The sequence below is a fragment of the Cryptomeria japonica genome, chromosome 6, assembly GCF_030272615.1.
Source record: "Cryptomeria japonica chromosome 6, Sugi_1.0, whole genome shotgun sequence".
Lineage (NCBI taxonomy): Eukaryota > Viridiplantae > Streptophyta > Pinopsida > Cupressales > Cupressaceae > Cryptomeria > Cryptomeria japonica.
Genome location: NC_081410.1, coordinates 193,647,364 through 193,674,782, shown reverse-complemented (window position 1 = coordinate 193,674,782; position 27,419 = coordinate 193,647,364). Strand labels below are relative to the sequence as shown.

At 37.1% G+C, this 27,419-nt stretch overlaps 1 protein-coding gene across 1 annotated transcript in view; it reads left to right on the top strand.

Annotated features, from left to right (window-relative positions):
• Positions 1-4,062: 4,062 nt before the first annotated feature.
• LOC131076991 (clavaminate synthase-like protein At3g21360) overlaps positions 4,063-27,419 on the top strand; it is a 62,951-nt gene continuing 39,594 nt past the window's right edge. Inside the window, exon 1 of the mRNA XM_058014352.2 lies at positions 4,063-4,520. Within this exon, the coding sequence (XP_057870335.2) occupies positions 4,140-4,520 (381 nt within the window). The 5' untranslated portion in view covers positions 4,063-4,139. The remainder of the gene's footprint in view (positions 4,521-27,419) is intronic.

Genomic DNA, 27,419 nt, shown 5'->3' with positions numbered 1-27,419 from the left:
TTAGTGCCATCTATTAATTTAATTTAATATTAATAAACTATATAAACCAATTAATTAATTAATGATTTAATTAATCAATAATTGCAACTCCTCAAGACAACCCAACATAGGGTAACCTAAGATACCACACGACATTACACATGGCTACTCTCAACCAAAACACCAAATAACAGGATATTAGCTAAACCTAGAGTATAGAATGGGATCTCATGTCACCTTCAATCAACTCCATGTCATTGGGATAAAGACACACTCAAACCTATGGGACTAGGTGGAGTCGATGTCTGGTACCTGCAATCCTGCATCCACCAATAGTCGCAAGACAACATATACAATAACATATATCATAAATAATCAAACAAGTGAAGAGAATCACAACATCATATCATGCTCGTAATGAGTGATATGACATCGTCTTTATGATGAATACAATATGCAATCATAACAGTCATATCATCATCTTATCCAACATGATCATGAAGTGGGGTTAGTACTAACAAGGTACTATCATATCATCATAAGCAAATATAAACCTCACATGCATAATGAGTGCATATAAATCACTAATCCCAAATCCCTAATCATAATAGTCCTGAATATATTGTCAACCACATAATGCCATCGTGCCTCATCTATCAAAATGAAATGTCTAGCACAAGATAAATCATCGTAAGTGATAACCATGAACCACATGTTCTAAATAGTGCAATAATCACAAAGCTCAACATAGTCCTAACTTCAATATTCAAACTAAAGCTTCAAATTAGCATAGTAATCATAATGAATCCACTATTGTCAAAGAGAATATCAATATTAGGAATGAAACATGGGGCATCAAGGACATGATCAAATCCAAACATCCTCACATAAAAGATGAATCAAGGAGGGACACTACAGTATGGGTTTTGGGGATTTTGCATATTCTATTGTTCCTTATTTTGTGCATTCATTGTATTATAAAGTGTCCTGGAAAGTAGTGTAGTGCCTTTTGTCTTGCCATCACACCTTTGCTTGGTGAGTGTCCCTCCATGACAACATCAAATCCTAGATATTCATGTCCCATGCATGTGTGCATTGGCTGCATGCCTTTTTTCAGTTGCAGGTACTTTCTTGTGCATATACAGATGTTTGTTCTCCTTCATGCACTTCATGGTGACACATAGTTTCAGTGGACTTGTCATGCCTCTCCCTTGTTAGAATTATGGGGGGATTTCTAATATTGGTGCTAATTCTTCCTTGGTTTTTCTTTGGAGTTAAACACTCTTGCATTCTAGTTTTGTGGAAGCAACATTCCATCTTCAATTGATCGAAGTTCTTTAGACTATTGACACATGTATTTGTTACTAGCATTGTTGCATGATTGAGTAGTATCGTTGGGGTCACACATGCAGATTCATGTGCCATTTGTATCTTTGATTGATAGATGTATTTGTCATGTTTTGCCATTTGTTTGTTCGACTAGTGTCATTGAGGGCACTCATGCAAATTGTTATCTTCTTGATTCCAATCATCATCTTCGTTTCAGAGGAGGTTCTTCATTCAACACTAGAGTAGTTATCATTCAATAGTTGTTTGCAACTTCTTTATGCTTTGAGGATGTTCTTCATGTTCCTATTCTTTTGGGGCATTTTCTTGGAGGCTTCTTAGTCTTTCGTTGCTTTTGCAGTTCATGTTTTTTATGCATTACATCTCTCGCTTTTGGAGAGGGGGTTTTTCCCATGTGGTTTTTCTCCTTTTCTCCACTTAGAGATACTTCATTGGTTTGTACATGGGTATCTAATCAAGCCTTTTATTGTTGGGACCCATTCCGGTATTCATGCATTTAGAGTTTTTCTACTCACCCTAAGTTTCACTTAAGGGGGGGAGGGTGGAGGGGGGAAGGGTGTTAGAGCATATTTAGCCATCATTTATTTTTTACAACTAGTTATGCTTGTTTGCTTTTAAGTTCACTTAGGATTGCTTATTTTAGCTATGCACCCAGTTTAGCTTTTATGCATCTAGTTTAGTTAGAGTTGAGCTTTATTTAGCTCCCCATGCTTGCACTTTAGTTCTTCTAAATTTAGATTTGTGCTTTCTTTATAAGCACTTCATTGCACAATTGTAATTCATTCTATATTCTTTGCTTTTGAGTAATATAACATTCTTTTGTGCAACTCTCATTTGTGGAAGGTGTTTTGGTTGTCGTTTGATCTTGCAACCTTGTGTTGCAAGCTTTTGTGTTACAAAATTCAACTTGGTATCAAAGCTCAATCTTTTAATTCAACATGGTATCAAAGCTCTTTTTCAACATCTCAGAGCAAGCATTTATTCATAATATTATGTCATTATATCAACCACAAAAAAACACAGAACATATTCATTCATCACATGTCATATATATCATTAATTAAGTAAAAACATGGTTTATGATATGGTCTTAAACATATAAAAGTCTAATAAAAGCAAGGATAAAATAGATAAAACACTGTCAATTGCAATACTCATCAAATGATATAGCTAATGTAAAGATTTAGTGGGACAAGAAAAAGTATGTGAACCAATGTTGGTGATAATTTGCATCTCATCTTACAAACTATTGTGTATTCCTATTTTGATGGGACTAAGTTATTAGTCTAACTTCTCTTAGTGAGATAAAAGATATGGCCAAAGCGTCTTATGCAAGTGTAGCTGAGATTTTGATGTATATTATGATTCTGATTAGATCATATAATGCCTAAGCAGTAAGAGTCCTCAGTAATTTCATTGCTTATCTTGGATGAGCATATTGGGAGATTGTGAAGAGGGTCTTCAAGTATTCTTAGGATACCTCTAAGTATTCAATTTGCCATCATGTTTATCCTACAAGGAACTATAACTTGAATATTATTCATCAGTTTATGCATTCAAATTAGGCTAGATGTTTTGATGGTAGGAGATCCACTCGAGGATATGAACTCACTATATTTGGCGGTGCTAGAAGGTGGATGCATGTCAAACTCATTGATCCATATTTCATTAGTAGTGTTTCACATAAAACCATTTGATGAGAATGAATGGTCCGCTTAGAACTCATTACATCTAAGTGATGCCCATATGGGATGAAGCAGTGAGGTTTCCTAAGAGATTATCCATCCCGGTACTAATTTGAATCAAGCATGCTTAATAATGGATTTCAGTAAGTTCAGAAGCACCTAGCATGCAACCACATTTACAAAACTTGAGCAAGTGTTGTATCCCATAAACCAATCATTAGCAAACTCCTTTAGCTTATTAATCAATAAGTAGGGGGTATTTTCTACAATGCATCAAGTTATGATATCTATATTAGGATCCAGCTACTTAATTTTTCATCAAATTCACTGGTCCATATTTCTAGTTCACATGGACTCATCTGTAATGATAATGAGTGTTTCACTTAGCACTAATTGCATGTAGGTGATGCTCACAAGGGTGGAGCATCGAGACTTCTCACCATCTTAACACATCTTTGACTTAAGTGCACTTAATTGTGGAGTTTACCCTAACTTCTATCCCAATTAGCTTGCTACTCCATTTACAAATCTTTCAGCATAATAACAAAATTTAACTTCAACATAATTACAAAAAAATGAATTCTATTAAAAAAATAGAATCCGATTTAAAGAAATATGAACCAATCTCTATAGTCAAACTAACTTACATCATACTAATATAAAAAATATATATTAAAAATAAATTAAATTATTTTAATTTTTCTCATTGATTTCATTTTGTTATCAACTAGTAAAATCTAATAAATAAATTAATATTCCATTCTAAAACACTTTTCAATAAAATCCAAAATACATTGTATCTAGCCATCTTTTAATACCTAATAGTATTCATGCCTCAAACACTTTCCAATAAAATAAAAACAATAGAGAATAGGTACAAATAAAATTGAGTAAAGAAGAGTCCAATATGCATTGTATCTAACCATTTAGAACCTATTAGATACTCATTAGAACACAACAATAAAAACAGTCCAAAATACATTGTATCTAGACCCCTTTTCTCGATAGCAAATTAGAGATGATATATAATTAGAATATCCTTTAGAATTATTCTTTAAATATTTAATGTTTTCTGCAAGTGCGTTATTTTTGCACCTCGAAGAGATTGTTTTTTGAACTGAAGTGAACATGGGAGGCCAAGCAGAAAACAACTTAGATTTTGAGGAGAGCCGAATAGCACAAGAGAAGTTAGTAGAAGGAATTCAATTCCCAAAGGTGCTTTTCCCTGCTCCATTTCAATCCTTTTCATCAGCTTCTCAAGTGGGTGAGGCCATAACAAGGCATAAAACGTGGTTGGATTCTCTTCTCCATTCAAGTGGGGCTCTCTTACTTAGAGGCTTTCCAATCCATTCACCCGTGGACTTCAATCATGTGGTAGAAGCATTTGGGTACGAGGAATTGCCTTATGTTGGGGGAGCTGCTCCCAGAACAAATGTTACTGGCAGAGTTTTCACTGCAAATGAATCTCCACCAGATCAAAAAATTCCATTCCACCATGAAATGGCTCAGGTTGATCTTCACTTCATGTTTTAATATTTACTCTCAATGGGCAATACAGAAAATATTTTTTTTAATTTGAGGATCGATGCTATTTACTTTATTGCTGGCATCCCTGTTTCATGAGCCTTGGTTGATCAGATCCTTATTAAAAGTTTGAATTCTGATCAATATTGCTTCTAGTCTCTAATAACTTGAATGTGAGCACTCCTTAGGTCCAGTTTGTAGAGAAGTTCAAACGGTATACAATCCATTAATCCTTTCCTTTGAATTCTTTTTATACACGCTTCTGGTAAGCTTTGGTAAACTGAAAATCTTTAAGATCCATTTTCAATCTAGATAATGATAAGTTACGGATGATTAAATTGGCTTTGGGCTGGCCGGGATCGTGGAGAAAGTACTTGCCCATGTTTATTTGGGACCTTAAAGTTTCAATTGCATCTGGATAAATTCTCCTGCAGGGATATGCACAGATCATCCGAGGCGAAGCGAATTCATTGTCTCTGGGATTATACCCATTAGCAGAAACAATGACCCGTCCTATGAATGGTAAAATCCAGACATTTTCACATCTGCATACACAACATTATTTAAATGTTACTATAACCAGGCCTAGCTTTCCAAATATTTCCATATTTAAGTAGTGAGAAATCATTTTAGTAAATTTACAAAATGTTATGGGTACTTAATGGGAGACCAAAACGACAGATTCTACTCGAATGAATTTTGAGTTCTCTCAAGAGACTGAAGGGCAGATTTCTATGCAATATAAGATAAGTTGGATAATTTAATCTTGGTAGTTTCTGGGCAGTGGTTATTAGTTAAATAAAAAGTATGTATTGAAGAGAGAGATAATATAAATAGATACATCGGGAAGGAGTTCTGAACATCAAGAATTGGCAAAAGAGACCATAAAATGGCTGGCTAAAGGAAAATATCTAGTTTTGTCCCCGATTGAGTGGTATTGCAGAATTAACTTAATGCTATTGAGCTTGGAAATCCTCCTTCAGAAATGAAAAATGAGAAGTTGCAAAAGAGAAGTCAAGTTAAATCAATCTCTACCATTTCACCTCAAAAAAGCAACATACCTAATCCAACTACAACGATCTAGATTGCAAAGTCACAAAAAATATTCGTAAATTGTCTTTCAGGATCATATGTATGAGTTATGCACTAGAAATGAAAAATAAGGAAAAGACTATCGCCTTTTCAATTGACATGTCTAGAAGAGCACATACTTCAATTATGTTAACCAACAGAACTGACAAGATCTCCTTTCCATCAAGTGATCTTAAGCACACTTGGTTCTATAATTTGCAAAATCACACAACTGCTGTTCCTACTTGAAATTGCTTCAAATGACAGGCTGAGTATGTTTGTTGAATGCGTTGAAGACTAGATTAGTGCTGAGTTGGAAAGGAAAAGTAAATGCTACTTGTCATATCAAATGAACAATGGAGAAAAAGCACACAAATTAACATACACAGAATTTTATCCTAGGAACCCCAAGGTGAGGAAAACTCATTGGAAGTAGCAAATGATCAGATTTCTTTACTTTCCTTGTTGCCAAAGATTAGATACGAAGAGCATGAATAAAACCATAGTTGAAAAACTTGGACTCAGCAATAACTCAGCTGGTCCAAAATTTTTAAAAATTCGGGGCTCAACAAAAAATTGGCAATAACTTGGCAAATTTATCGAACGTTTGAACATATATAGTTTCTTAAAATATTCTTAAAAACACATACTGAATTTGTAGAACATATAATTTATTTTCATCATATATAAATCAAAGTTTGAGTTAAATACATATCATAGACCAAAAACCAGTGCAACCTCTGAATATATTTGAGTTCAATACTTATTGTAGACCACAAAACAACTACAATCTCTGAATACATATTACGTTTAAGTTTTGGTATTAATGAAAATTATAAATCATAAATTTCCTCTACAACTATAGCTCAAAAAAGTTTGTTGCCGTTGTGTGCCTGTTGTTGAAGTAGATTTATAGCTGCAATATCCTCAATAGTTGCCTTGATAAGTGCCTCATCCATAGTGATGGGATGGGAATCAAGCTGTGTATGTGAGGAAACTGCCTTTGTTGGATGACCAACCTCACCTTTTGCCTCCTCACATGCTGCCACTTCCACCTCCCATTCAGCTGCCTCCCTCTTCAACTCAGCTAAGTCATCGTCTATAAACAATCGACATCAACATCATCAGGCTTGACAATCCAATCTTCTGAATATGGATCAATGTCATCCAGGTCAAGTGCTTCATGTGAACCCTACCCTTGTACCTTCTTTTCATGCAATCAAAGGTTGTAGTGCACATAGACAAGGTCATATTAACGCCTTTGAGTCAACCTATTGCATTTTTTTGTGCGAATGGCCTCAAAAACACTCCTATTGTGCTCACACCTAGAAGCACTACAAGGCTAAGTTAAAATGTAGATGGTGAGCTTTTGAAGATTAGGTGTTGTGGCACCATAATCTTCCCACCACAAATCTATAAGGACAAAAGTTGTCATTTATAACTTGGTAAAGGTTTTAATAAACTTAAAGAGTGAAATAAATAGTAAAATAAAATTAAACACATGATTTTTTACTTGGCAGTAGGGTGCCTCTCCGACGAATGCAATCAGCTGAAGAAAGCATTGTCTCTTCGGCCTTCTTCTAACTCTGTAACTCACCAAGTATGAGGCCTCAAAGGTTCTCACCAACTACTAATCTTCCAATACATGTGTTGACGCCAACAAGAACCACTACATTTGCTTTGAAAGTAGGGGAGAAATAAAACTTGGGATTCAAAAAGTAGGCAACAACATGAATATGTTGGAGTTTTTGGTTCCACCTATCAATTATGTGCCATATGTTTTCATATTTGGTCTTGTTTGATCCATACAAACGTTGAATCACCTCTTTGGCCTTATCCATGGCCTCATATAGATATCCCCTGGGGTTTTGATCCCCATCCACCAATCATAGAACCCTAACCAATAGTTCTAACACCTAGATATCAAAAATTTAACAAAATTTGCAATTTGTAATTTTGGAAAATAAAAAATAGATCATCAATTGAAGTTTGAAAATTTATATTGATGATCTCCTCCATGATTTTGGCAAATCAATCATCAAAAATGGCCTTCACAACCTTCTTTGCTTTAGCCTTCCTAGAATAAGGACTCTCCAACCATCTTTCACTTACAAACATCTGCTTCAAGTTGGGCAATGTTAATATGCTTTGTAAGGTGAGAAAATTAGTATTAAAGTGTGAGACTCTTGATTTCATGAGATCCTCACCATCAACGTGCTCTCTCGTAAGACTCAAGACCCATGTGTGGTTGTAGATGTACTTTGTGATATTCTTTCCATCTTCAACCACATTCTTCTCCCATCTTAGTTTCCCTATGTCATCAATGTCATCAATGTCATCAAGGAGCAAGTCAAGAGAATGGGCAACACAAGGGCTCCAAAATAATGTCGGATGCCTAGCTTGTAGAAGTTTGTTGGCTGCGACATAAGTAGTTGCATTATCAATCACAATCTGAATGACATTTTTTACTTTCATCTCGGTCACCACCTTCAACATGTTGCACAAGGTCTCTGCATTTTTTACTTCATTGGAGGCATCAACTGATTTTAAAAATACCAATTGCCCCGCTAAAACAACTAGAAAGTTGACGAGTGTCCTATTCTTGCCATTCATCCACCCATCAGATAAAATGGTGTAGCCACTATTTTCCCAAATAATCCTTTGTTCTTCCACTAGTTAGCGTGTGTTTTGGACCTCATCTTGCAATAATGGTCTGCTCAACTCATGACGAATTGGGGCCTTGAACCTCTTACCTGCCACAGTCAATGCACTGACCAATTGCTCCCACGATGGACACGAAGCAATATTGAACAAAATATTATTGTAGTACCAAAATCTAGCACATGCCAACTTTGCTTGATGCTGCAATTCTTTATTCCATGCACTTCTCAAAACTGAGATCTTGTCAGCTTGCACGGTGAAGTGTTTATCATGGGGGGTTTCTGGATGTCCCTATTTAAGAGAATGTTACAAATAGACAATGTGAGTGCAATTGATAAATGGTATGAATAATACCATAATCTAACTAATAGTGCAAAGGATTCTCTAACATTTTATGATTATGTAGAGGCTACAAGAAGAACTATGCCCCATGATGAATATATTATTAGGATCTTTGAAGATCTCCATGGTAAATCAGAAGCTTTCAAAGTTAGAGTATCATCTTACAAGTATTTCATAAGGACTAGAAAGGAAAAAGAACAATTGAGAAAGTAAAAATAAAAATCAGAGGTTGCTAAGGAGGAGATCAAGGAGAAAAATACAAAAGAAAAGAGTTCTCTTATGGCAAGTGGCAAAGAGGACAGCAAAAATAAACTTATAAGACAAAAACTTTATTTCTCTTGCAAAGATCCTTGAGAGCCAAATCGGAAATGTGAGAGAAAAGAAGAGGAACAGTTAAATTTGGGGTCACAAAACATCGTTGAGAAAATCAATGAGGAAGAACAGAAGCTGGTACCATGCAAGTTGAAGGTAAAAATCCTTTGACAATAGAGGAAAAGGCATCACTTGAGGATTGTGGAGAATTGAAGATGGAGCTAAATATGAAGATGGATCAAGATGCATCAAATTATGAGCTATCCTTCAAATTTCCAAACGGCGAGCCCTCGATGGATTTTCATAATAGAATGTTGGATGGAGGTGCACTCAAGAAGAATTTTTAAATTGACTCTAAAGCTGATGGTGATAACTCAATAATTCATTTTCCAAAAGGATGTGAGCACTTGGATCTCAGCCTATGGTATGAAAATATTCCATATTTGTTCCTTTACATATCATTACAGAATTTTTGTCATCATGGAAAACATGCAAAAAGTGGTGATAAAGTAATGAATACAACTTGTAGCAAAGGGAATGTGGACTCTTTGTTTCAAGTTCTGGATTATTTTTGCATATGGGTACTTGGTGCTTTATCCAAAGAGTCACAAAAGGAAGATATTGAGAAGCACATGAAGGCTGAAATTGTTGATGAGTCTAATTTGAAAGTTGCAAAAGTGTTTTCTATTTCAAAATCCTCAATTTTCAGTGTTATTAGAGCAGCACAATGGAAGCATGGTGGTGAATGCACCTTCCTTCTAGGGAAAAGACTAAGGAAGACAAAAATTGCAACACATAAGGGGTTTAAGTTTACACTCAAAGGGAAAGCTATCAAGATTGGAGGCTACTCTAAAGAAAATTTGAGAAGGGTCTTGGTTAAGAGTACTTCTCAAATAGAACAAGTTGCTTGGATAAAAAATGCATCGGCTACTTTTTCATACATGGTAAAACAGGTATATAATGATGGGTTGAAACAATTTTTTTTTTTTTAATCTTTTGATGATTTTAAAATGTGTAGCAAAGAAAGGGAGGATCATGTGTGATGGTGAAAAGTGGATAATGGAAACAACAATATTGAAAGACTAACACGGATCAACCACAAAACCCTAGCCTAACAATGAAAGCAATCCACCATACACAATGGAGATACCTAAGATCATGCAAATCAACAGAAACAAAATCGAATATACCATTCACATGTCTAGTAGGGTTTCAATCTCCATTGATCTTGTTTGATATATTTGCTCTCAGATTTTATGTGTGCACAAGATCTTAACAAAGAACGGAAATGTGGTTGATAGCTTGATCGCAAGAAGGCTTGATTGCATCATTAGGGTTGATAATGAAGAAAGCGTCCTCTTATATAGAAGACACTATAAGAAATGGAAGGATAAAATTAAGAGGTGTAAAGATAAATGGTCGGCTAGGATTAAAGGGTAAGCAGAGGAAGCAAGAAAATAATGAGAGGGTAGGTAGTGTAGGAATTAAGAGATGAATGACATGTGTCATGTGTAGAAAAGGATACTGAATTAATTAAATAAATAATTAATAGAGGAAATGGGATCAATTAAATAAATAAAATATTTATTTAATTTAGGAAAAAAAACAATTTAAATAAATAAAAGTATTTATTTAAATGAGGAAAGGCTTAGAAGAGGATTAATGAATTAATTAAATAAATATGAATTTATTTAATTAATAGAAGACTTATGATAAAATAATTAAATAAATACAGATATTTATTTAATTAGACATGACAATTTTAGGTGTCTACAGATCATATGAGACATGAAAAAGTGATCATTGGGATTATAAAGCAACAAGATACAATGACAAAAGAAAGTAAGTCACCATCAAACAACAAGAGGAATAAAGGAGGTTTTTGAATGGGTGTACAAAACTTAGCAAGTTCATGACAAGCTTCAAAAGGTAATTAGCCCATATTTTCTATTCATCATTTAAGATTTCTCACATACATATGTGGTAGAATACGGTGTTTCAAGAGAAGGTAATTGGGCTTTATTAATGCAAAGGTGGAACTCCATTCAAATTGAGGGTGTGAAGCTCAAATATCAAGGAAATGTGTTTTCTATTTATGATGGAGGATTTCAATATGCCTTAAAGTTTGCAGCAGGTTGCAAGTATGCCATCATCATTGATCGATTTTCAAATATTGAGTTGAGAACAAGCTATCATCATATTTATGTTTGCAAGGAACATATGCACAAGTTATTTTTCAGTAGTTGTTATTATCATTTTCTGCACTTTGTGTTAATGAGGAGTTCCAATATGGCCTTATTATGAAACATACACCTAAAAAAGATGCCTTACTGGATATTAATGTTGAATTTCAGCTTGGTAAAAATTTAGATCAGAAACTTATGGAAGAAGACCCAAATTGATTGTACATGAGCATAAGGAAAATGATGTGAAGATGGTTCATTGGTTGCAACTTACGAGTCAAATACAAGAAGCCAAAAGATGTAACTTTTTATTTATCTGACTATGGTAGTGGGGCAATCCAAAATTTAGTTAAGAAAATTTACATCATTTTTGTTGGCTTTATACTTGACTATTGGAGCAAGAATGCAAGCATCAAAATGTGGAGTGCATTCCACATTCATAATCTATTTTCCAATGCATTTACATGGGAGATTGAAATCACCCACTCGAATAAGTCATAATGAGAAAGAGTAAGTTGCTGATTATGTAAGATTTCAAAAGTGTGCAGTTGTTTTTGGAGAGTTTATATCATTGTGTGGTTAATTATAGCTACCAAATTGATGTTATTGCTGGTTTACTGTTGTTATACCCATTTGATAGTATTGATTTTAGTGTTTCATGACTTTGTTTGGCTGATTGCAAATATGTGCATTTGCATACAAGTTAATTTGCACACATTCATGAGTATTATAGCTTATAGTGGACTGGGAATAGCAGTCATGGAAAAGAATGTCTTTCATTTTCTGAATATTAATGGATTGTCCCTACATGGCTTCCCACCAAAGTTATTATGATCAGTTTGATGAATTTTACCTGAGTATGTCCTTTTTGCAGCTGTAACATCTTTGGTTTATCTCAGCTTTGCCTGTCTTTATAGAACCATAAGTGTGCTGCTGCAGCTTTGCAAAAATTGTAGTTTTATCAATGTCACTCAAGTTTACACGTGAAACCTATGATTTTGTCAGAACTCAAAAAAACAAAGGTCAGAATTGTGATTTTCCTGGACTCTATTTTATGCAGGGCTTTACCTTTTTGGGCTATCAAAAATGTTGGCACTCAACTTTCAAGGTTGTGGTGAATTAGGGAAAAGGAATTGGAATGTTTTAAAATGGGAAGGTGGAAGTAGGTGAGAGGTTACCTATGCTGTGATTTTGGAAACTAGTAATATCAAATTGTCTCCATATCTGTCCCAGAAGTGAAATTTCTGAATTATAATATCACAGATTAGTAAAATAGACCAAAAATTGACTCCAAAATTTATAATGCTGTTATCAATGTTGTATCTTTTTGAGATTTAGCAAAATTTGCTCAATAGGTTATAGGGTCCTGTTTTGCCTTGCACACACTCCTCATCGTTGATAGGGTCTATTGTCCTCATTTTTGTTTCCAAAAATGAAGGACCACTATGGGGAAATTTTTATGAAAAAATGAAAATTTTTACTCTATGGCATGCTTCCCGAGGCAGAATTTCGACTAATCCTTGGACTGGCTTAACCCTCAGTTCACTCTCGAACTACCTTTCGAATTTCGTCCAATTCTGGGTTCGTTTGTTATGCCTTTCCTTCAATTTCGGGTTTTAAAACCCAAACTGCAGGTGGAGAATTTTCTTCAAACTGCAAGTTTTAATGATATTCATTGTTTTGGTCTTTGTAGGGGAATTTTTGACCAATTACATGTGCACTTTTATTTTAAATATGTCACTTGTAATTTATTTTAAGTTTCCCCTTAGATGTTTTTATCTTTTTATTGTTTTTTGGTCATTTTTAGTTAAAATAGGGATTTTTTGTCTCAACTGCAAGTAAACTTGCAGTTTGGTCAAAAAACCCCTACTTTAATGGTTTTTACATGTAATAGGGATTTTAAATCCCCATTACATATGTGCAAGTGTTTCTAACTTGTTGTAGGGATTTTATTTCCCTTTTACAAGTATTTTTAAACTTGCAGTTTGCTCCAAAAAACCCGATTTTGGCTTGCAAATGCATTTTTGACAATTTTTAAACTTGCAGTTTGCTCCAAAAAACCCGATTTTGGCTTGGTAAGTGAAAAAGTGAATTTTTAAACTTGCCATTTGTCTTAAAAAACCCGATTTTGGCATGTGAATGAAAAAAGTGAAAATAAAACTTGTTATTTTCTCTCTAAAACCCGATTTGCTTCATTTTGGGCAATTTGAACTTGTCATGTGTCTCCCAAAACCTGATTTGCATGAAAAATCGATTTGTTGAAGATTTCAAAGCAATTTTTTGTGGAGATTTTTTAGGGAGGAAAGGCGTTTTTGCTTCTACTCTATTTTCATGCAATCATGAACATCTTTCATGCCAAATGGAGGTTATATTGACTGGTTTTTGGAGCTAAATCAGCAAAAAACGTGGTTCTTTTAATCCACATTTTGGGCGTTTTTTACTCCATAAATCTGCAATCTCCTTAAGCGTTTTGCCTTTTTCTACCTAGGCGTGGAGGGTGAGAGGATTTTCGCACCATTTAATGATGCTGTTGGAGTTTATAATGGTGGCCACGTGATTCCCTTTGGCAACGGTTTTCAACCTTTGGCAACGTTTTCAAACATTTGGCATCATTGCTTCTTCTTCCTCCTTAGGCGTTTTGCTCTAATAAACTTGGATGCACACTCTCATTGGCATTTTGGTCCTCCAAGTTTGAGATTGCTACTATATTTATCAATTTGGGGCATTTTCACAAAAAACGTGATAAGGGTTTGACATTCCGGATTGCTCCTTTTCACCGGTTTTGCTTCTTCATTTCAAGAATTGTTGCATTATTGGAGAAGCATTTTGCATTTTTAAGAAAGGTATGTTCTCTTTCCTTTCTTCCCTTCATTTTATTATTTTCTTGTTTTCTTTATTTTTCGTTATTAGTTGCATTTTTGGCATGTGATGTTCTTCCCCTAAAAATTGGTTTTTGTGAAAGAAATCTTCCCCTTAATATGCAATTGTTGAATTGCATTGTTCTTCCCAAAATTCCCTCTTAACTTGTATTCGGGATTTTTAATCTCGATTACAAGTTCGCTGGAAATTCTTCTTCTTCCCCTACGGTTAAGGAATTTAATCATTTTTGGTTAAAATTCCAAGCTTGAAAAGTGTGAAATACCCTTCCCTTGCAAATTCGGGTTTTAAAAACCGGATTACATGTTGAAAAGTTCTTCTCATTTTCATGAAAATGACTTTCCCGGATATTCCCATTTCTATCCATTCATGTTCTCCATATCCGTACTTTCCATTTCCATCATTTCCCGCAAGTCAAAATCTCATTTTTCGTCCATTTCTCCATTTTTGAATTTACAAGTGTACTTGTATTCGGGTTTTAAAACCCCGATTGCATGTATGTCTTTTCCAACTTGTATACTTGCGAAAATTCTCCCAAGATCCGAATTTGGTCAAAATCAAGATTTTCCCATTTCTACATATCTCCCCTCTTCCTCTCACAAAACCGTGAAATTCAGAAATCAAAGTTTTACCCATTTGAAGAAGGAAGAATGATATTTGCAGCTGACTATGATGTTGCCTTGACTCTTTTAAGTCTTCATCACAGCATTCCAGGTTCACAATCAATGTCAGATTTGCCGGCATCTCCAACTCCAAAGAAAATGAAATACAAATATGACAAATACCAGAATGAGGTTGCACCTTCCCAGGTTTCTTCTCCTTTGAATCGCATCAGGGACACGGAAATAGGGCACGTTGATATGGCAGAATTCATCAATAGGATAGAAGATCCACAGGATAACAACTGCAGCGGTTGTTGGACAGCCATATCCATCATGCATCTTCCTTCCTAGTGGCTGCCCTAGAACCTGAGTTCATTCTTGCATGCGCCCATCATTTTGATAAGGAATTAAGAGTCATCAAAAATGATGATGGAGAAGCTATAATTCGCCTTGATGCGGATACAATCGAGAAGGTTTTCAGAATACCTCCTGCACCTGTTTATATGGAAATCACCAAAGAAAGTGCAGCAGAGTATTATGTGAAAAGGGAAAAAGATTGAAAGCGACACATCAATAGGTGGATCCAAGAGCCACGTCCTTCCTTCTCAAGATGGGCAAAGTTGTACCGTTGTGATTTCAAGTGGGAGATAGGAGACACCATCACTCTTCTCAGTAGGATGATGGGCCTTGAGCACTCTAATGTCTTTGAGCCATGGATGTATCAATTCATTATGTTCATACGGCAGTTGCATCACATTTCATTGGGTGAAATCATCAGTGATGCTTTGTGCGAACAACTTGCAGCAGTTCCTACCACTATGACCTTCTTCATGAGTTCTTATTTGGTATATTTAGCTGCATCACTTAGACACTTTCCAGGTCTTTCTACCAAGGGTGATCGCTCGCTTATACCAGTTTGGGAATATTATGACCAGTTGCCATTGAAACCTAGCAGATTGCATTTCAGAAGAGTCCAAGGTGCATTCTTCGGATATTTCATGTGTCAGTTCGACATGGATCTCAGGAACAAAAGAGTGTCAGATGAGGCATGGGTCAAGGTGTCTGAGTATGGGTGTTTGTTCCTGCAATTTCCCACCTTCACCTATATGAGGATTGGATGCTATGATGGTCAGCCATACATGCTTCCAAGATACCCAACTGATAAGATAATTCTTATGGAGTTGGGAAGACAGATCATGGCTGTTCATACTTTTCAGTCTGCTAGACACAAGGTTGGAATGGGGATCTCTAGCACAAACCCATTGAAAATTCGTCGATACTCCCTTGTCACATCTGTGAAGGCTAAGGCCATGGAGGCTGAATTGCAAGAAATCAAGCTTAAGAGGTTCAAACCTAGAGCTGATTTTGATTATAGAGGTATGAAGGAGAAGATCAAGAAATCCTTTGTGCATGTTCATCGCATTGAAGACATCTGGGTAGATCTCCGCACGGAAGCTGAAGTTCTGAAGATGGATTACTGCAGGCTCACTGTTGAGCAAATTGTTGACTTGAACTTGGCAGATATCCCACAAGGGATGATCGATGACAGGCATATACTTGATCCTGAATACACTTCACGAAGGGTTGAGGAAGCTCCACTTCCTTTGATCCAATGGTCACACAAGGAGTGCGTCTCCATCCTTGACAGATTTCAGCCTATCTTGGCCAACACTAACGCATGGCTGAAAAGTAATGCTGTTAGACTTATCAAAATCAAGGTTGGTAAAGAAGATGATTCTATAGGGCCTCTTGGATGAAAGTCTGAGATTCAGATTGATAACAAGGAGGGTACTTCATCTTCAGGCACAAGGATCAAGTTATGAGTTAGTCGTGCAGTAGTGCTTCCTCCTGAGGAGACGACTACTTGTGGGAAGGAGAAATCACGGTTCCATGTTCGGGTGATCGATCTGGATAATCCAGAAGAGGGGCAACAATCTGACAATGCGCCTAAGTCTCCAGTTTTAGACTCGCCTCACGAGGTCATTCCTCCAATTTCCATTGAGACGCCTCTTTCTCCTTTTGATTTGCTCATAGATGAGTCTCCTCAGAATGCAGTTCCCATTTCAGCATACGAGCCTTCTCCATTGGTAATTGAGCAAACCATGGTCGCTGTTCAAACAGATATTCCTCCCAGGGTGACCACGGTAATTCAAACAGAAACTGCTTCTCCTTTGCCTACGGTTGCTACTGGAAGTGAATTGATGACTTTGCCTCCATGGCTTAGTTCTTTCACCCCGAAAAGGAAGAAGCAAGAGATCTCACCTGATGCCTTTGACTACCAGCAACTCAAACAGTCCAGATCCAAAGTTGCTAAGAAGGCAAAGACTATCTCTAGGGTAACTGTTGATAGCAACAAGATGAAAGTAGCTGAAATTGTGGAACCTATTGCAGATAAACCACTTGATGAAATGTCAGCTGCTGATTATAAGGTTACAAGGGTAGAATTGGGCAAGCAAACACATGAGGTCATTAAACATGATGCTCAGTTTTCTGTTGCTTCACTAGTGCAAAGGTGTGACGATCTTCTTGCAAAGAAAGACAAGCTAGAAGAAGAAAACCGACAGCTCATGGAAGCCATTCATAAAATCACAAAACCTGCTGCTGAAGGGAGTAACTCTATAGGTTCTTTTGGTTCCCAAGAACCGATTCGTGGAGTGGAAAGGGCTGCTCAGAAAGTACAAGCACTGGATTCCTGGGTTGATCAGCTTCATGATCAATGTATACAAGTGGTAAAAGACATTTTTCAAATAATGTCTAAGTTGGAAACCATTGAGGAGAAACTGGATCAGACTTCTAACACTTTCAAAAAGAATCTGGAAAGTGTTGAGAAAAGTCTGGCAATCTGGCGTACCATGCCCCAACAACAGCTAAGTATTTTGCAGGAGCACGCCATCATCTCTTCCAGGGTCATGTACTTGGAATTTGAGGAACTCATGGAAAACAAGACCCTTGTTCTTAAATCCCTCATTGAGGAGATCAGTGATGCAAGGAGATTCCGGGATGAAGTCTATCGAGGTATTGTCTCACATTGTGAAAGGGCCTCTTGCAATATAGTAAGTCAGGATGGAGAGCTGATTCCAGAAGAAGAAGTTCTTGCTGATTTACAGATGAGGATTCATAATGAATGGAGGAGCGAACAATTCTCGGCAGCTTCAATTCAAGCATTGATGAAACACCAAGCCTTTTTGCATGAGATCCAGTCTTTCCTGGATAAAGACAATCTGTGCTCCTCCGTTGTCACGACATTATTGTGAAGACTATGGTTGTTGCTAAGAACACCCATGAACGAAATCCCGAGGAACTACAAGCGAGCATTCCGGAAATTTCAAGGATTCGTGTCTTCACAATATACAACTTAAGTGTTTTTCAACACTTAGTTGGATTTTCCCTCTTTTTGTAATCTTTAGTTGTAATTTTGTTTTGACAAGTTACATGTAAAAGTATTTTTTGTAAAATGCAAGTTACACATTACTTGCACTTTTGTAATTACATGTAAGACAACTACAAGTTGTGTCTGATTAGGACTGTAGTTGGAATAAGTCTTAGTTAGTTAGAGTAACTCTTAGTTAGTTAATGAAGTCTCAGTTATTTATTGAATGAGTCTTGGTGGTTGAAAGAATCTCTCAAAATTAGTTAGGATCCTCCCACCTTTTTCTCAAGGCTCCTCTTCTATAAATACTTGAGAGGTCCATTGTAATTATCATCTTTTGGAAAGCAAGCAAAAACTCTGCCAAATTTACAGCAAGAAGTCTTTGAGCTTATGTATGTGGATTGAAAGTTTTTGAAGAATAATAAAGAAGGACTACTCAAGTTTTGAGTCTTTGAGCTACATGTTTGAGTTTGAATCTTTTATTTCTTCTATGCCAGGTGTTTCTAAAGGAGTTTAGTCCAATCTGATTTGAAGTCTTTGAGCTGCAAGTAGAGAAGATTAATTAAAATAGGAAACTCTCTTGAAGGAGCAGCAAGTCTTTGAGGTTGCGTCCATTTTTGAGAAAAAATATTGTTTGATAAGAAATAGCAGCAAGTTTTTGAGCTTGCATTATTTCTTGTCTTTGTGTTGAAAGAATAGATTATTCCAGTCTTTGAGCTATTATCTTTTATTCGTTGTAAATTTTAGTATAGCAAAGGTTAGATAGGACTTCCAATAGTCAAGTCTTTGAGCTTGATATTGCTGTCCCGTCCCGAAGGAAGTGACGGAAGTCTTTGCGCTTTCAGGAAACTTCATTTCCTTTCTCTTATTTCACTTGAAAGTAGTTACTGTTGTTCATATTCAATCGCTATCCTTTTCTGTGAAGAGAAAAGGATATTGTCTTTCTTGAAGAAAGAAGGAAGACTGCTGTCCCATGCTGTTTTTATTTTAGTTTTAGTTAGATAGGGGGAGCCTTCCCTTAATTAGGAGAGTTTTTACTCGTGTGTTGTGGTTGAAACCACAATTTTGTATATTTCCCCCAAGTGTACAAAATTTTCAACCAACAGGGTCCCCCTTGTTGCCTACCTCTTTGAGGTCTTGAGTAGGAATTTTGTTTAGTTTGTAGAGTGGTGAGCGAGAAAGAGGATAACGAGTTCAAACAACCAAGGTGCTTAAGGGTGGCCTTATGGTAATGATAACCAAATTCAAATGCCAAATGTCATTTGACACTTTTCTTGTCAAATGCATAGTTTTCCCCTAAGGTAATGAAAGGCAAATTGCAGCCGATTTCCCCCCCTTGAAAGGTAAAGTAACAAGTTTAAGGCAAAGTTTCACAATTTTCCTTTAGAGGCCGAAAAGTTTCAAGTGGTGAAAGGGGGCGTTTTAAAAGGCAAAGAAGAAAGTTTGCACATTTTTACCCAAAGGGCCAAGTCACAAGGAATCGCACATTTTTATTTAAAAGGCTGAGTTTCTTCTAAGTAAAGGGCGAAAAGGAAAATGAGTTAAAAGGGGGCGTTGACCTTCTAAAACCAAAATCGCGCAATTCCTTGAAAAATCCCGAATTCTCATAAGTGAAGGGCGAACAACGAAAGTTGGCATTTCTATTAGTTTTGCAAGAAACTAAATATCGCACTTTTTCTTCTTAAATCATGAGTTTCCCGTTGTAGTGCAAGTGATGAGTTAAGTGTAAGAGCCAAAATGAAGAGGAAGTTCGGAGGTTTTTAAAAAATTGTGAGATTTTGCGATGAAAGGGATTCTTGCGTCTCTCTTAAAGCCCAAATTTTACCAACAGAGGAGGCATTTGAAATCGCACATTTCCTTTAAAAATGCCAAGTTTTCTTTCCAAGTTGCACGCTAAGTTTGGGGGGCTTTTGAAAAGTCGGGGTTATTAGCATTGTTTCTAAACGCCTAAGTTTGCATTTCGGCTTGCAAGGCTGAGTTCCTCCCAAGTCGATAGAAGCAAAGGGGGGGAAAAGAAAGAGGAGTTCAAGGTGTTTTACAAAATTACAAGATTGGCGATTAGGTATGACTTGCAATTTGTTCAAGAGTGCTGAATTCTCTTAAAGGTTAGGGTTTTGGGGCGAGTTTATCTCTTTCTAATAGACCCGAGTTCTTCCCCAACTCGTACGCCAAAGCAAATCGCACAAGAAGAGAAGCTCACATATCTCTCCAAAGTAAAATCAAATGGCGAATAAAGGGAGGGAAAGAGGCAAGGGCATATAAATAAAGTTTGCATTTCCTTCAAAACTGCCGAGTCTCCCTCCAACATAGGCCGTAGGGCAAAAAGGGTGAGAAGGAAGAAAGGTTCGGGTTTGCTTTGACAAATTCATAAACCCTGCAATTTATGTAGAGGCGATTTTTCAAAGAGAAAAAAGAAATAAAAAAAGGGGGCACCATTTTAAGCTTAAAATCTCCTCACATTCTTTGTAGAAAACCCGAGTTGTTCTCAAGGTAGGCGTCAAGCAACAAAAGGCATGTCCTAGTCTCCAAGTCATCAAGCTGTCAACGGTTGCCAGGTATGCATAATCGCTCCTAAAGGTTTTAAAATTTTCATATGTATGTAATGATGGATAGCCATGTATTAACTAAGGTTTGTTTTAGGCAAATTATGCAAATTTTAAAAGTCTAGCCCTAAAATCCATCATTTGCTATTGAATTCGGCCTTCAATCTGAAATTTTTAAACTTAGGGAAATTTTGGAGATTTTGAACTAAACTGAAAAACATCAGAACATCTTTCTAAACACCCTTGAAGAACTTAAAACTCCCTTCATTATTTGGCAAAGCAAACAAGTTCCAGCTCAAAATGCATTTAAATTGAAAGCTTTCACATTTTCAAATCAGCAGTATAGGGAACATTGCTTTAAAAAGCATATCCAAATCAACAACCAACAAAATTTCAAACCAAATGCACCTAATCCCCATTCCCAGCCATGCCTTGGAATTCAAATCATTCATATAGCAAATTGTAGAGCGTCTTTCAAATTTTGGTTATCATGCTATTTTGCAATTACAATGTTGTTATTTCGATAATGTTGATGCTAACGCTGTCTCCGGGCACCGCTAACCACATTTTTACCTTAAGTATGCTTCGTAATTCGTGTCCTAATGTGCAAGATAGATGCCACCAAAGGTTGTAGAATCCTCTAAGGCCCCTGACACATTAGGAGCATCCTAGGCACCCAAAATTGACAACCCCTGCAAGTTGGAGAAAATGAAGTATTGGTACCAAGGGGTGATACAAGAATCAAAAGTTCAGAGTAATTGGGAGAATGTTGGCGACATTGACTTTGAACATGTTGATCTTCAAAATTTTAGAGACAAGGTGTATGCTCCTAATGCCTACATAAAAGTCAAGAGGATGGTGGAAAGTGGCATTGCAAGCAGCATGTTTCCCACAAGCTATCCAAAATTATGAGCTTGTTGTGGAGGCTGCTAAGCATTATCTGCCAGATAGTCGGGTGGTGGTCGCAAATGGAACAATGATGGTTGACTTCACTCTGGCTATTGGGGGGGCCTTTGACATCCCACTCCCTGAGGATGCAATTGTAGTAGCAATGGAAGAAGTTCAAGCATCTTCTGACGCTAATCCAAATAAGTGCAAGGGAAAAATAAATGAAGAATGGTTTAAAGAGAGAAGGCCCCCTAGCACTAGGATTCCCAAGAAGGCCTACTGAAGCGATTTCATTGAGGAGTATGGAGATATGATAACGCTGCTCAGCCGAGTCATGGGACTCCCTCACTCCAACCTATTTGAGGAGTGGATGTTTTATTTTATGGAACAAGTCTTCCTAGGGAAAGTCAAGTTTGATTGGGCCCAAATCATAAGTGATAACATCCATACCCAATTGGTCCAGCTTGAGGAAAAGAGATACTTCACGATGTCTTCCTATTTAGTGTACATGTTTGCAAGGCATCCAAAGAAGCCAGGGTTGATTCACCTGGGGGAAATTGGGCCAAGTGAAAGTATATGATTGCTACCCTTTGTTGCATTATTATAATATAAGTTAGCGAGAAAAGAACAACATTGCCTACAACGTGGGCCAATATGAGTGTGTGAATGACACATTCACCATGCGCATGGTCAGGACATCAACGACTATCTAAACAAGCCACCGCACTAATATGGAAGTACGGATCATGGTATATCCAATTTCCTCAGTTCACCTATTTGAGAGTTTCAAGCTTTGAAGGTTCTCCCTACAGACTCCCACGCTACCCTACAGATAGGATGATTCTCTTGGAAGTTGCCAGACAAGTACATCTAGTCGGGCAAATCCTTAGGAACAAAAAGATATCAAGGGTCACGTTCCCAATGACCATAGGGGACAACGATGTGTATTTTAAGAATTCTGCACATGTTGAACAATCTTACGAAGAATTGGCATCCTATTGCCTACAAGAGCACCCCTTCAGAAGGAGCTTCGACCCTACTGGATTAGGGAAGAAGGCCTATGGCAGGCATTATAGATATAAAATAACTAAAAAGGATTATTGGGCTCGCTGCAAGGATGACTTTGAAGTCCGCCGGCGAGAATACTCGAGGCTTAATGTGCATCGAATTGGGACTTTCGACTATGCCCAGGTCCCAGATCAGCTAGTTGACTATGGGGATTGTCTACAATATCAAGACTATGAAGCAGTGAAAGACTTCCCATCATCAATCAACTGGTCTCAAGATCCAATCACTGATTTAGAGGCTATAATGGAAGGCCCTAGGAGATACACAAATGCCTGGCTATATCAGCAAATTCAGAAGTTAACCCATGATGGGATACAATTCACCTACAACCTGATGGGAGGCTTTGAGTCTCACTCGTCCTAAGATGAAGAGGCATCAAGTGCTGCAAAACGAGAAGAGACTAAGAGGAGGCCCGAAAAGAAGAGAAAGAAGACGAAGGTTAGCAAGGAAACGTGAACATCAAAGAGGTCTACGAGAGATCCAAGCCAGTCGTGTGAGGCCCTAGTACGAGAGAAGATATCAGTAAGAAGGCCAGCTATTGCCACCTCGTCAAAAGATCCTAACTTAGCTGAGGATGTAGTTGAAATTGAGCGCCTACCAACCCCTCCCCTGCAGATTGATTTGGTTGTCATTGAGGCAATTGGTTCATAGGAGCCTAATACATAAGAAGGCCGCAACATGATGAACAAAAGGAAGAAGGTGGTGAGAAGAATGATCACGTAGTTGAAGGGGATAAGGAAGAAAATAAAAATGAGGAACTCCACGAAACTGTAGAGCAATAGGTACAGGAGGTCACTCAGTAGTTACTAAGTGAAGTTGGGGAGAATTCCGTTGTGAGTAAAGATCAAGATACAAAACCGACTCAGCCTCTTTTCACGATTGATCAACCTTGGGTAGATAGTGAATTTGTTGAGGCATCAGGACAGCAAAACAGAGAGTTGGTTGTCACATTAGGACAACCTACCCCTCATGCATGGTTGCAGTCTCGAATACATAAGAAGGCCGCACAAGGCCACCCATAAGCTTGGATGACTTATTCTCTAGGATAGGAGAATTCAAAGGTCACCAAGGATGCCTAGAAAAACCAAACAATACATATTGTTGCTTCGCCAGAAGACAAATCAGTTGAGAAAGTTGCATTGTCCGATTATAGTGTTATGTCAATACCATTGGGAAAGGCGACAAAAGAACAAGAAGTTGAAGAGTTCAAGGACTCCATGCAGAACATATTGGGCCAACTAGAAAGAATGACTACTAAGTGAGAAATGTATAAAGCTCATGCTAAGCAAGCCGAAGGCTATATAGATCATCTGCTCAAGCCACTGCAACATGCTACCGAGACCTATGTTCCCTCCTTGGCATTAGCACAAAAAACCACAACTGAGTTTGAGGGAGTGTTTGACACGGAAAAGGTAGTTAGAGAATGGATCGAGAGCATCAAGACAAGGGGAAACCAAGTGATCGAGGATTCGACCAACATGACAATAGATCCGGAGTAGATCCGTCAAAGGCTACAAGATGCAAAGGAAGAATTCAACAAATTCCAGAAAGTGATTGATAGGCCTCTTCCCATCATGAAGGCTTTGTTCTGGATTCATCCCTGGATTCCCACACTATAGGAAATCCTTGATCCCCATGACATCAACACTTTTGGGGAATGGTGCCGGATTTTTAATATGAAGAGTGACATGGTAGATTACATCGACAAAAGGTGGGATGAGTGCAAGGCAACCTTATCGGACATCAGGACTTTTTGTGAAAGGACCCTCAAGGCGTTAGTCAACGATTGGAGAGCTGCCATGGAGTATGATGAAATGAAATTGCGCTGGAATGGCCGGTTGAAAAGTGAAAAGACCACATGCTCCACAGGCTACAGCTAACATAGAGTTTGCCAACATGTTGCACACAACAATACAACATTTTGAAACCGATAGGATAGACTGGTTTGGGCAGCTAAGGAGAATGGACGGTCATTGCAAGGACATCCGCTTCCGAATGCATAATCCTCCTATTCCTCCCCTTAAGAAATTGTTTATTGTGTGCTTACGATTCCAAGAGTATGTTCATGCAAAGCGGGTAGTAGACCGAGATATCTGGACAGGATATTTGAAGGGAGAAAGGGACTTTTTGTAAAAAGGGGAAAATATCTACTTTGGGATCATAAAAAGTGAAGGTCCACAAAGTTAGTTATTTCTCCCCAACTACCCAAGTACACTCTTCAGATTTTGAGCTCCGTGCAAATGCACTTTTTGGGGGAACAACTATATGGTTGGTAGTTGGTTAGTTAGCTAGGAGGTATGTCCCTTATTAAGTAGGCATGGGCAACCATGGTTTTATGGATGAATATGGGCCACTTGTATTGTTTAATCTGGGTTATTTATCCAATTTTGAAATCTATTTAAAGGGACTGGTTTTCCCTTATTTTGTAATAAGTTCTTGGATTGTTGTAGAAACTCTGTCGAAATATACACAGATTTAATGGAGTTAAAAGTTGTTGTTATATCCTGTGAGTGCGTGGTTCACTTCTTCACCCCTTAATTTTTGTTATGTATTTTGCTTTCAAGTAATATATTTAGATTTATATTTGATAGAGGTCTTTAGTTCATACCATTAAGGATTGGCTTTGATAGAGGTCTTTAGTTCATACCATTAAGGATTGGCTGATTGTCAATCCCTTTGCATGGTTAGTCTGAACTTATTTACAAACTTAGTTCGATTGTTAAATACTAGATGGGTGAATGTCTAAATTCAGCATTTGTGTTTAATAATTTGAAAATCTAGTTTCCTTTGAAGATTACATCAGGTTTTACTTAGTTGTGTAAATTATTGGCGAAGTAAAACATGGTTATTATAAGATCTCAGTCTATTTGCCTGAATGTATTATTTTAGATAGAAGTAGTTGGTATCTTTCTTCCCTCTTTCCTCTTTTTTACTTTTTATATAATCTAAAAGTGAAACCATCATGGTAGCATCAAGTTTAATGCAAAATCAGATGAAAATTGACTTGTAGAAGTCTAGGGGATATCTTACCAAACCTTTTGAGCCAAGTTTGTCCACTAACGTAAGTCCCCCTTGTGTCTACCATCAAGACACATGAACCTCCGAGTTAACCCATAGTCAAGACCTTACGAAATGAACCTTGAGGTTGTTCTACAGTGATCGTTTCAATAGCACTGGAACTACCTTATGCAAGAGAGAAAGGGATTGCTAATAGATTCTATTCTGTGTTGACCAGAAGGAGTTGAAATCCGACTTTAGTCACGTCAATAGGTCCAAAAAGACATTTAAAGTGATTCATTTACTTATGCAAAGTTTTAGCCTCTTCAGGAAAATTCAAGCACATACACAATAAGCATTAAACTAACCTTTTAATCTCAATTTATCATCTATAGATTCTATACACATTCCATTATTATAACTTGCAAAATATCTGTTGAAACTAAGTAGCTTCGGTAAGATAAATGATTGAATGAGAGACTTCATTTATCTCTCATTCAATCATCTACCTTATCGATATAACTACAAGCTAATGGTAGACTTCATGATTATATGCATTCCACAATCCAAACATCGGATTGCACAGTTCGATATATGAACATCATTAATCGATCATGACCATATTTCATATGCTGTGATTGCACTAGAACAGATCGAATTTATGATAACTATCATAGTTATCGTATTAACCTCATCATACCGATTTGTTATTGGTTGTTAATGTAATTGCATTTGTCATGAACCGATTAGTTATCGGTTGTTAATGTAATAGCATTTGTCATGAACCGATTTGTTATTGGTTGATATTGTTAATTGCACTTAACGTGAAACGAATTGGTATCGGTTATTAAACATTATATAGCACTTGTTTTAAACCTGATAATTATCAGTAAAGCACTTCATTGAAGCGATGCCTATGAACCGATCAAGATATGTCTTGATTGGACATGTCAAGAGACATGTCCGGTCAAGGCATGCCTTGATCAGTGGGGCATCACATATAAGTAGATGCCACGTGTGTTGATTTTAAAATCTTAGATTAACAGTAAGAACAAAAATGAGAATTGTATCTTTGATAATGTTAATTTCCAACTTATATTAACCTGTAGGTTAAATGATTAATAATGAACATTTAAACAAACATAGTAGAAGTTGAATGCATGAAACAACATAGACACATAACACAAGTTACCCTGGGAAACCTCCCTCTTGGAGGAAAAACCCAGCATGAAGTGATCCTCAGATTTGATTATAAATTAGATGTAACATTCTGAGTACAACACTTATCTCTTAGGGCTGATGAAGATGATCAAACAACAATCTGTTTTATGCTCCTTTGATGGCTAGGTTTGCACACAAGATAGTCTTAGATTTGCACTTTTATCCGCACCAGATCTGCACTTTTGGTGCACTTTAGGTCTGCACCAAATCTGCACTTCAGTCGCACCTTAAGTCTGCACCAAGTTGTGCACCGATCTGCCCTTCTTCACACTTGGGCTGCTCCAAGTGCATACACAGTTCGCACCTTTGGAAGATGAGATTTGTGCTCCAAGTGCACACACAGTTCACACTCTTAGAAGGATAATCTCGCACCTTTTCTGGATAACTTTGCACCTACTAGCTGAGATAATTCGCACATATGACTGAAGAAGTTTGCATAGAGCAGAGAGGTATTTCACCTTGATGAATAATGTAAATGACTTGTAATTGTTGCTTGTATATATATGCAAGATGTGAAACCCATCTTTTGGGTCAGCTCAATAACTTTTGGCGCCGAACAATATTTTAGTTTACATGCCACATATGGGTCCTATCTTTGGCGCCTAAGTTACATGCTAAATGATATGACTTTGGGTCCATACGTTTGACTAGGTGTGGCCTTTAGTTTGGACATAATACAATAAGGATAGGGTCCAACCCTATAAAGATTCACATAATATTGGAATAGGGCCCAACCCTATTTATAATGA